Source organism: Melopsittacus undulatus, chromosome 7 (assembly GCF_012275295.1).
Source record: "Melopsittacus undulatus isolate bMelUnd1 chromosome 7, bMelUnd1.mat.Z, whole genome shotgun sequence".
NCBI classification, from domain to species: domain Eukaryota; kingdom Metazoa; phylum Chordata; class Aves; order Psittaciformes; family Psittaculidae; genus Melopsittacus; species Melopsittacus undulatus.
In genome coordinates this window covers 6654758-6666011 of record NC_047533.1, presented here as the reverse complement: position 1 = coordinate 6666011, position 11254 = coordinate 6654758, and the positions used below count along the sequence as shown (strand labels likewise).

Sequence of the window (11254 nt, the reverse complement as noted above, 5' to 3'; positions counted from 1 at the left end):
GGGTTCAAGGTCCAGGTCAGGTCAGGATGAAGTTTGGGTGAGGGCCAGCTTTTCTGATCTTAAGATGTCCCAGCTTGGACATTTGCTGCCTATGGAGTGAGTAGTGAGACACTCGTATGTTTGCCTTGAAGGTGCTGGGCTTGACCTTGAAATCCCTGCTCCACTGTAGGCACCCCAAAAGCTAATTGCGGTTTGGCTCCTGGTGCAACGATTGCATTTAGCTCTGGAAGTGATCAAAAATTGTCTCTTTTCACTAAAAAATAGAAGCCTTTTCCAGTAATACCTCTGCTAGGTCCACAGCACCTTCAAAAAACAGCAGACCAAGCTGTGGTGCAAAGGTGATTTTGCACTATTGTCTGCTGTGCCTTGCCAGCACGCATTCCTGATGTGAGCTAAAACATCATATGCACACCTTCACACACACAGAGCCATCCTTCCCTTCAAAACACAGTAACTTTGCAGAACTCTATCATCTATAAACACAATTCCAGTCTTTTATTCCTTTTTCTCTTCAGTTTTTATTACACAGCCACAGACATAGACACACTCTGCCATCCCATCTCATTTTGATGTGTTCAGTTACTGTATTTGCCACCAATTGAAAATCACATAATCCTTTATATTTTCAATGCCTGATAAAGGTTTTCAGTTTGAAAGGGGCTGATTGTGCAAAGATTGTCCATACAAGGCTTAAAAATTGGCATGGAAGACCATGTTTGATCTGTAATGCAAACAGAATAAACAAAGGTGAGTTTTAAGCCTAAAATTCCTTTGATCTTTGAAGTCCCAAGGCATAATCACCTTCCACATCACAGCCTGGCATGTACATCTATATGTATATGTATACATATAAAACTTCTCTGTTCAAAATAGGATCAGTAGCTAATGGCAAGACTACGCTTTTCTTTAAACACACTCTGTTCATGTGTGAAGATGAGACCAAATCTTGTCCCATTGAAGAAAATACAAAGTTAAACACAAACAGGACCTGATTGAATTTATTTAGACTAAGGAAGACTTTGCAGTACATGCAAGGCACAATCAAGCCCTAAAAATAAATGGCACGCAGTAGGGCATGGGATGGGACAGAGTGACTCTTAAGAGCACTTACAGGTACCCTGTGAAGGCAAAAATAGTTCCTCAATAATGCAAATCCCACTCAGGCACAGCAAGCCAGTGCAAGGCCCAGACAATACATATAGCCCCTCTTAAACAGGGCATATGATGATATTTTCCTAGGGGGAAATTTCACACTACTTTGAGTGCCCAAGAGGAGATGCTTAAAGAGGGAGCTATTATCCAAGGCAGGATGAAAACCCTATGCTTTCGGCAAATCAAGACCTTTATATCACCTCATATGGCACATCCAGAACCATGGTTGAGAGCTGCTGCTGTGATGTTGCATTGCTCATGCTGGGTGGTTTATTGCAATGTTTGCCTTTGGAGATCTGTCTATGAGCATCACTAGAGATTTATCTCTAAAGGCAGGAGCTTTAAAGGGCAGGAAGAGGCCACTCCTTCCATGGGAGCCATCTGGTTATATATGAAGTTTTCAGCTCTGTGGTACAACATGATGGAGCTGGATCACAAAGGGTAGAAGGCACTGGTGGAGAGCATTATGCTCAGCATGGAAGACCGTGCTGCATAAGATATGCAGGATTGCTTCTTTTAACCCACAACCCTCTCTCTAAGGGTCAGTGATACAGCTGCCATCTGGGAAAGTGCCATAAGACAGTGTCTTAGGGTTTTCTTAGGGCTGAACCATACAAAACCAGTGTTCACCTCCACCTTTGAAGCTGGTATCAGCACCGCTAACACAGGGTGTGTTAGAAGAGCCCTTTCTCTGCAGCATGGCAGAGAGAGCAGAGAAGGGCCACAGGCTTACAGGTTAATCCTGCCCTCTGCCATGGTCCAAATGCTGCTCAAACACAGTGCAGCTTGAGAAGTACTGTGATGCAGCAAGTAACTTCTCATAGGCATAATATGAGATGTAACCCTTAGTGTCTCTCATGGAAATATCCACCTACTGCCTTTTTGAAACAAAGGGGATGCACTTAGTGTAGAAGCTTTTTATTTTATTTGCAGTGAGATGACTCAATAAACTAGAACCATTAAGAACTCCTGCCTAAACCACGACTTGTATCCAAACAGAGCCTCCAGTGCTCACATTTAAGTCTCCCTGAATCTGAGGGGATGCAGAAAATTCAGCTTTTATGGACTTCATAAATTTGTGTTAACAAAGATTAACTGAACCCTCCTTCTGAGATCAAAATGAATAAAAATAGCAACAGGTTGCTTTATTATAACCTCTACAGGAAGATCATCCCTGAATATGGTCTTCCTGTAGAGGTTATAACATGGATTTCCTACGACAGCAGTCAGGAAAGCAGCAGTGTTCTATGTGGTGCTGTATTGCAACAGTGCCAGTTGGTAAACTCCGTGTGAGTAGGAAAGTATTCCTCCTCTAATTCTGCCTCCTCCTTTTCCTCCTTCTCTTCCTCTTTGCCAAAGTTATGGATAGCTCCAGAAAGAACCAGAACAGTGGGCAGGGATGGAGCCACTGATCCAGGTGGCTAAGGCAATAAAAGGGACTTTTTTGGAGCACCATGTATTGGTAAAGTGAATGGGGAGCTTATGTGTTTCACTGAGTTAGGGCCCCATCTCACAGCACTGCTGCTGAGCAAACAAGGAGCTGTTTGGTTTGCTGCTGATTCAAACAAGCCAGCAGAAAAATCACTGCAGGTCAACCCAGAGCAAATACCTTCAGAAACATTTAGAGAAAAGCAAAGCACTGTTCAGGTTCAGGTTAAATAAAGTGTTTCACTTCTAAACGGAGCAGTGGGTTTGTTGAGGATCTCTTTCTTGGAAAAAGGCTTTGAGAGAGAAGCAATTTCAAACCTAAAAATTAGCACGTTTCAATTTTTCAGGGTTTTTTACCAGCAAACTAGAAGTGAAATGCAATGAAGTGAGTGCTGAACCTGCCTTCTCTAAAGAACATTTTAGCCTCTAAAGAGTTGGGTGCCTCTCTGTAGCATGCGGCAGAATGATGGTGTGAGCAGCTCCCCACATGCTCTTCTTATTGCACCCACCTCACCCTCCACTGGCTCCTTCAGCAGCTGCATTTACAAATGAAGTGTTTCACTTGCATTTCATATTTCCCCCTTCCCAAGCACCCTGAGGCCAAAGTTCATTTTACAGGCACACAAATCATTATGTTTTGATTTACTGAATTTGCTTTTAAAAAGAAACCCCACTGGAGGTTTGTGCTTAAAAAACAAACACAATCTCCTTCCCTTCCCCCCACCCCCCAAAATGCATAGTGAAACAGATTTCCCTGTGAGCAGGAAACTTCATAATGAAGATGACAAGGGATCCATGAGAAGTCATCTGGCCACTGCAGACCTTCACAGGCAGAATATAACCAGTTGAAAAGGACAAGGATGGCACCAGCGGTACCTGAGATGATGCTAAGAGATTACACATGGGTAGTGTAAAAAGGCATAGAGATAGATGACCCTCCAGGTTGGGAGAAGTACAGTTGGTCACATGCTACATCGAGTGTATTCTGAGCATGGCATCTATAGAACCTGGAAAAAAAAATCTTTATTTTCTTTGATCAAAAATACGCATAGAAATGCCTGTTCTGAGGAAAATATCATACATTTTTTTTCTTGTTTAACAAAATAAATTAAATATACATGACTTCTGTTTAAACTCTATATAGAATTACAAAGGTTTTATATTTGCAATTGGATTCATCTCCAGTCCATATAGGTATTTAATATGGTCCTTATTTATTTTCTCTTCTTTCTGTCTTTACTGTTGTTTGAACTGCAACGAAGCTGTATCATTTCCAAACTGTTATCTGAGGGGAGGGGACCACCACACACAACCTAGGTGAATATCTCAAATTCATTGTTTCCTACAAGGTTATTATTTCATTCTCTTTATTTCTTACTTTTTTTTCCTAATGTTCTCATGTATTTTGCATTGACATAGAAAATCCAGTAGCTTGTCACTGTGAGCCATCAGAGAAGGACAGTGTGTTTTGCTTTCTTCACCATCAGCAGTTCAATTATTATTATTATTAATTATTATTATTTCTTAAATATAAATATAAAGGTGTTCTGTACAATGTTCCTCTTTCCTTCTTTCCTTTTTCCTGGCAGTGGCACTGAGTCCTAGGACTGGGAGATTGGAGCATTTCTGGTTTGATCTGCAGAACACCACATGGGAATCATGATGCCTTCACCTTGCAGATACCAAGCCAATCAGCTTGGCTAGTATTTCAGACCAAATGACCATGACGGAGAAGCATTCAACATTTCATGTTGTGAATAGAAATTACATGTTCCAGCCTCTCTCTTGTGTTATATTTTTGCCCTGGAAGAGGTGAATTATGTATCCTGGTGCTTTGGCACTAAACCTCAGTCACTCAGAGTGGGACAGGTCTGGGGGCTTCCCACCAAAACAAGTGATGTGAAGCAGGCACAGGAACAGCAGTGCCCCTCTGGAAAAGCACCATGGTCACCTCTTGCTCTTCTTGCTCCTGTAGCAACACAAGGAAGGAAGTGGTTGTTCACGTCCCTGTATCCTGTCTCACTTGTTGCCACCTCGATTAAGAGATCCGGGAAGGCTCCACTGTTGGAGATGGCTGCTTCTCTGCTGAGATCTGGAGTTCCTTCATTATTCCTTGGCTACATCCTGATTGCAATAATTAAAAACAAAACCAAAAAATCTCTTTTCTCTTTTTGTCTTTCTCTATTATATATATATTTAGATAGATAGATATAGATATATACACATATATATATACACACATACACACACGCATATACAATTATATATATATGTATATATATATTTAAAATTATATATATAATCTTTTCTGTCTGCTTTGCCTATTGCTGGCAGTGTGAGCTGACTTGGAGCAGTCTCTTCTGAGGTACCACGAGGAAAAGCCCAAACGAGCTACTGTACACTGCCACCCTCTTAGCACTGGTACTGAATGTGCTGGTGCTGATGGACTTTGCCTTCCACATGTGAGTGGGTATGGGTGTGGATGTCCGTGTAAATCTTTGGGTACATTTTGGATGCCATGGCAGGGGCAAGTGCAGGCCCCTGGGACAGTAAATGCTGCTGCTGGGCAACGTATTCCTCATAGTTTATGGAGGAGATGCAGTCTTTGTCAGGGACTTGGGAGACACAGATCCTGTCCCGGGGCTGCGACCGGTGCACAGGGGCAGCAGCTGGAGGGGAGCAGGGTTTCTTCTTAGTCTGGCAAAGCCACAAGAGGATTGTCCCAAAGATGAAGACAGCTCCGGCAGGGATGCCGATGATCACAGGCCAGGGCAGGCTGCTGACTGAGGAAGGGGGCACAGGTGCACTCGGAGGTTTGGGATCTGGACATTAAGGCAGGAAAGAGACAGAAAGAGTTAATTAAATGCAGGCAAAGTGGATTCAAAACAGATGTCACACTTGGGCTGGCTTTTGTACAGGCTGTCTGGCAACCCTGCCAGACCAAGTAACAAGGGAGAAATCAAGCCAGCACATGATGTTTGGTAACTGCTTTGCTTTTCAGTGCTCCTGGAAGGACAAACAACTAATTTTCTATGGTTTTGGGGTCAGGAGAGGAGCCTTTGGGGGATTTTTTCATTTTCTTATCCAAGCTTTAATGGATGCACTAGAGCCAGCCCTAAAGTTTCCTAACACACTCACTCTGTGATGGAGTGGGCTTTGCTGCCCAGGCTGGAGCACTCAACACGTGTCAGCAGCCAGGAGGCATGATCAGGTTGTGCAGAGCCATGGCACGTTCCCCACTTGCTTCTGCCATATGTAGCTGTGTCTGTATGTGCTTTAGACACTCTTTAGTATCCATGCCTAGTGATAATAGAACTACTCAAGCAATGCTCTGCCATAGCAGGGAACATGAATGTGGTGTTTTGAAGGTGTTGTCCTGAGTTTCTTGTGTGGCTGGAAGGAAAGCTGAAGGATGGGGAAAACGTAGGTGAACTGGTGTCCGTCCTTGGTGCCCAAGCCATGGAGTCCCCATGACATTAAAGTGTGCATCCAGCTCCCTATGGCAAATGGGCTCTACCTCCACCAGTCTCTTTGGAGAGACTGGTGGCTTTCCAAGGGCAGCAAATCCAGCTACCAGAGGAGATAAGATGCTTCAAACAGCATCTTTCAGACCTACCTTCCCCTTCCACTTTCTGCTGTTGGCAGCCTGTACATCCCTGGGTAGCCTCAGCTTGGGTTAGCCTGGTAGCTCTCAGATTGGTACCCTGATTTATATACCCAAAAGCAGACCTGGGGTAGGATCTTAGCTATTAAAATCCCTATGTAGATAGCTACAAGCTGGTGTTTCCAAAGCCCTGAAAAATACCTAGGGACTGGGTTCAGCTTGCAGGGAGATACTCAAGAAACTTTTAAAACCACAGGCTATCCAAATAGCCCAATATGTTACAGTCAAACATATGTCAAGCCAAACTTCTTTAAGACACTAATGTCTTTTTCTCTCTTTGACAAATAGACCTAGTATGAAACATTAAATATATACTATGTGGTCTCTTTGAAGTCAGAAGGACCTATACTGTTGACTTTAACAGATAAAACTTTGATTCACCAACACTGCAAATCACAGAATAATTTAGGCTGGAAGGAAACTCTGGAGGTCATCTGGTCCAGCCTCCTGTGCAAAGCAAGGCAGCATCAGAGAACTGACCCATCAATTGACCACAAAAACAACAATGTTCATGATATTTGGCAGAAACCCTCTGCTGGGATGAAACTAAAGTGTTTTGATATGCATCCGTGCTGTTCTTTGGAGATGTCTATGTCAAATCTGGTAGATTTACAAGCAAAATGGTGGTTTTAACTCATGGCCCTGTGACCACATCTTTGTTTCTGAGGGCAAGCTGGGTTCTCCTTCTCTGTCACTGCCAATAACAACAGGCCTCCAGGCTCTGGTTCTGGTATGAGGCCTCATTATAATCCCATTTAAGTCAATGGAAAGTCTCCCACTGGCTTCAGTGGGAGCTGGATCAGACTCTCATAGTTTAGAAACCCCCAGAGGTTTTGAGTCATATCCCACCCACACAGCCTTTTCCTGGGGATTGACAGGTCTTCTAGTTGGAGCTTAGTCCCAAATCTAAGTGATGCAGAAGAAGATGCCAAGAGCATTCTCCTACTTGGCAACCTGCTGTCAGTATCTAAATTCAAGCTAGTGACTCTCAGAGGCTGCCTGAATGCAGAGCTTTGGCAATCAATGAGCAGAATAAGCCATGCTGCCTTAGTTATAAGAGCATTTCCCCCACTACCTACACAGAAAACCAGTTCTAAGAACCTGTGAGAATTAATGATTCCTGTCTGTCACTGGTGTCTTGACTGCAGACACCACATTAGACCTGACATCTAAAATGAAGGGAAGAAAAAAACAGTAAGATTGATTTTTTGTCCTAAAACAAGTGGATCTGAAGCTGGATTCACACAGCATGATGAGGCAGAAAGAAATGTCCTTAACAACAAAAACTATTTATCAGGGCAGAACTTGAAAGTCAGGAGTAAATGGCAAAGGATGGTTTGCCTTAAAACAGCCTCAGTTGGATGTGGCCACCAGCTCTGAGGCCTGTGGAGAGAGGGAAGCAGCTGTGAGTTTGGTGCAAGGGTCTTCAGGGGATCACGAAGCAAGAATTTTAACTAATTCTCTGTTTCACACTTATTATTTTTCTTTCCCTGTGACTGGGACAGTTTTTATTCTTCTCTCATTGTATGGGCCTGTATCATTGTCTCCTTTTACCAGTAAAAGCAATATAAATTAGAGCAAGAGAAAGGAGAAATGTAAAGGAATGGGTTTGCAAACTGCACTGCTATTCAGTAGCTCTCATATCCTCCACCTTATCACAAAAGTGATGTAGTACCTGCAACCGCAGTATCCTTTCCCAGCTCCTCTTCCATACAGGGACAGATCATTCATTTTATTTCACCTTGCTGGAATCTTTATTCCACATGAAGAGAGAAAAGGAAACATCCTACAGAGGATTTCAGCAGCAGTTGATTTAATCAAGGTTGATTTAGCCTCACGTTCATTCTTATCAGAATTGGGCTAGCCTAAATTAGCAGAGAGCCATCGAGCCCAACAAGCATCAGTGTTGTATCAATACCATGATGCAGACTATTGGTTCAGATGTGGGGAAAAGAAGGCATAACTCACCTGGCAGGACTGTGAGAAAAGCACTGCGGAAGCTGTAGCCCATGGTGTTTGCTCCTAGGCAAATGTACATCCCTGCATCTTCTTCCTTGGCTCGAGTAATCATCAATTTATTCAGGTAGGAGCCATCGGGGCGGGACCAGACCTCCCCCGTGGGCAGCACAACAAACTTCTGTCCCCCAACGTCGATGGTTGAGTTGTACTTGCTCTCTGTGCCATACTCCACCCTCTTCAGCCACTGGATGACAGGTTTGACATCGCTGCGGACTTTGCACTGGAAGGATGTGGTCCCTCCGTAGTCCACCGTCGTGTTGACAGGGTGCGTCCCTGTCAGGATGGGCTTGGACCTTGTCCTCTCTGCACAAAAACACAGGGAGCTCCATGTTTGTCAATGTGTGATTACGGGAACATAGGAAAAAGGTGTGGAAGGGATAGAGAATAATTGTCTAATCCAAATCCCTGCACTAAAGCAGGCTGAGATCTCTGCAAATCAATCCCGATATAAATTTGCCCAGTCTCTGCCAAAGCCTCTAACGGTAGATGCTCTCCAGTTTCATTGTCTGAGGCTTAGCAAGTCTTTTCTCACACTCAACTTGAATCTTCTTGTTTTCTTTATCTATGTCAGACCTGGAGAAAAGTTTGTTCTCCATCTTAGCCCTTATATTTTGGAAGATTTTCTTCAGCCCTCTTATGTACACTGGACTCCTAACTTCTAAGCAAAAAGGGTCTTAGGAACCAACTACGAAAGGTTTTTCTGTCTTTGCGGTATTTTTTGCCCTTGCAGGTCGCTCAAGAAGTATTTCGATCTGGGTACCCAGTTTGTGGTGGTATTACTTGACAAGACACAAGTCAGACCTGGCCTTTCTCCTCTTTGGCAAGTCCAGTCTGGACTGCTGAATTTTCCCATTCCCTTGCTCATATGCTTCAGCTCTGAAATGACAAAAAGGGCCATCTTTCCTTGTACTCCCACTTATCCTCATGTCTCAGGGACCATATCCTAGAATAATGGGATCTTAATGATGTACTTTGACCTACAGGGTCAGAAGCTGCAGTGATCTTTCCTGAGTCTTGAACAGAGGAAGATAAATGGCCTGATATTAGCCAAAATGTCACAACCCATTTCAGGATTATATTTGGGCAATAGTACAGGTCCGAACACGAATGAAGATGATTACTTCACTGTAAATGTTCACTTGATATTGACTCTGATGATGTCTTATCAATGTTTCTAAGTATCTCGAAGGTGGGTGTAAAGAAGAGGAAGCCTTTTTTCAGTGATGCCCAGGGACAGGACTGGGGCAATGGGCACAAACAGAAACACAGGAGGATGCTTTTGAACATCAGGAAATGCATTTTTACTATGAAGGTGAGCAAGCACTGGCACAGGCTGCCCAAAAACATAGTGGCATCTCCATCCTTGGTGGTATTCAAAAGCTGTCTGGATATGCTCTTGGGCAACTGAGTCTAGGAGATGCTGCTTGAGCAGAGGGGATGCACCAGACAACTCCCAACAGTCACTTCCAGCATCATCTTGCTCTGTGATTCTGTGATACTTTGTCTCCTTACACCATGTATGGTAGGGTGCAATTTACAGGCAAATATGACAGAACTTTACATATTCTTGGTCACAACCTCAGAGTTTTAGTTTATTTACAAGTACCTATCTATTAACAGTCCACACCAGAATCACTGTGGCTACCCTAGTTTTGGGACAGTGAGGGGTAGGGTAAGACATGTTCCTTCTTCTTTTGGTCTTCCCAAATGTTCCCTAAGGACAGACAAAATCAGACAGGAAAAAGCTCCTTCTTCCACAGACTAATGGCAGGCTATGGATATTGTCTGATCTTTTGTCTGGGAGTCCTTCAGGAGATACCTGTCATCTCTGTTGCTGGGCCTGTAGGGAGAAAACTCTACTGAAGCTATCCCATGCCATATCATCCACTGCTGGGGGAGCTGAAACCACAGTCAGTATCAGTCAGGAATATCTTCACTCCATCCTTACCTCCCTGCTTTTATTTCTCCTTTCTTCAGTCTAACCATCCCCACACTCACCATGGAGCAAATTTTTGTGGAGAAAGAGCTCAAAAGACTTTTGTTTTTTCTAACCAATAGGAAATGTTTCTTACAAACCCTTTGTCTCAGCTGATCAAGGAAACAAGATGGTAGGAAAGGAAATCAAACACAAGAGGCTCACAAGACCATTCTTTCCAGCATGATCGTAAGCCTTAGGTTGTGTCAACACCACATAAAGTCCAAGGAAAAATCTATCCCTCAATCTGAGGAATGTTTGGATTTTTTGTGTGTTAGCATCAGAGAGATCAGTCACAGTTTCTAGACAAGGAGGTGCTGCAAACCGCTATCCTAGGCACAGAGAGAAGTTATGGTATCACAGTGGGTGGTAACTGCTGGCAATCATCAACAGCTTTTGACAGCAAACACTGCTGGATTGAGCGTGCAACAAAACAGCTCTCACCAGCACTGGCTTTGGGGTGAGAGGAAGGAACAATGGACCCTCTTTCAAAAACTCAGGATACTTTCAATAACGAGGGCTGCTTGGGAAACAAAAATACCACAGTGGTCCCTATAGGCTTTGCTTTGGGACTGCGAGTGGAATCACAGCTGGGGAGACCGAGTCTCAGATAAGCAGGACTTAGGAGTGGAGGCTCAGGGCAGCGGGAAAAGAAGGAAATTGAATAAAACCTGTAATGCTGCACAGAATGATGTTAAAAATAGAAAGATGTCTGAAAATTGCTTAATGCCCTTATCTCCTTGACTCTGGTTCCAGCTTTGGTTACTGTTTTCACTCCTAGCCAGCAAAAGCTAATGAAAACAAAGGTTACATACATCTTTAAGTTGATAAAAACCAAGATAAACAGGGACACAGAAAGGGGCTTGTTCCTGGTGCCGTCTGGTTTTGATGAAGTGAAAATGCCACAGCTGCCATTAGGATGGGGCTTGATTCATTTCCCTGTCTCTGCTCCTGTTTTTAGTGTAAACATATGTTTTTACTGTCTCCACACAGCTGCATCTTTATCAATCCCAGAT

The 11254-nt window shown here is 43.5% G+C and overlaps 1 protein-coding gene across 1 annotated transcript in view; it reads right to left on the bottom strand.

Moving 5' to 3' along the window:
* Positions 1-1403: 1403 nt before the first annotated feature.
* Positions 1404-11254, bottom strand: part of FGFRL1 (fibroblast growth factor receptor like 1) — a 175617-nt gene continuing 165766 nt past the window's right edge. Inside the window, exons 6-7 of the mRNA XM_034064941.1 lie at positions 8213-8566; positions 1404-5402 (exon numbers count right to left, since the gene is read on the bottom strand). Coding sequence (XP_033920832.1) covers positions 4993-5402; positions 8213-8566 — 764 coding nt within the window. The 3' untranslated portion in view covers positions 1404-4992. The remainder of the gene's footprint in view (positions 5403-8212; positions 8567-11254) is intronic.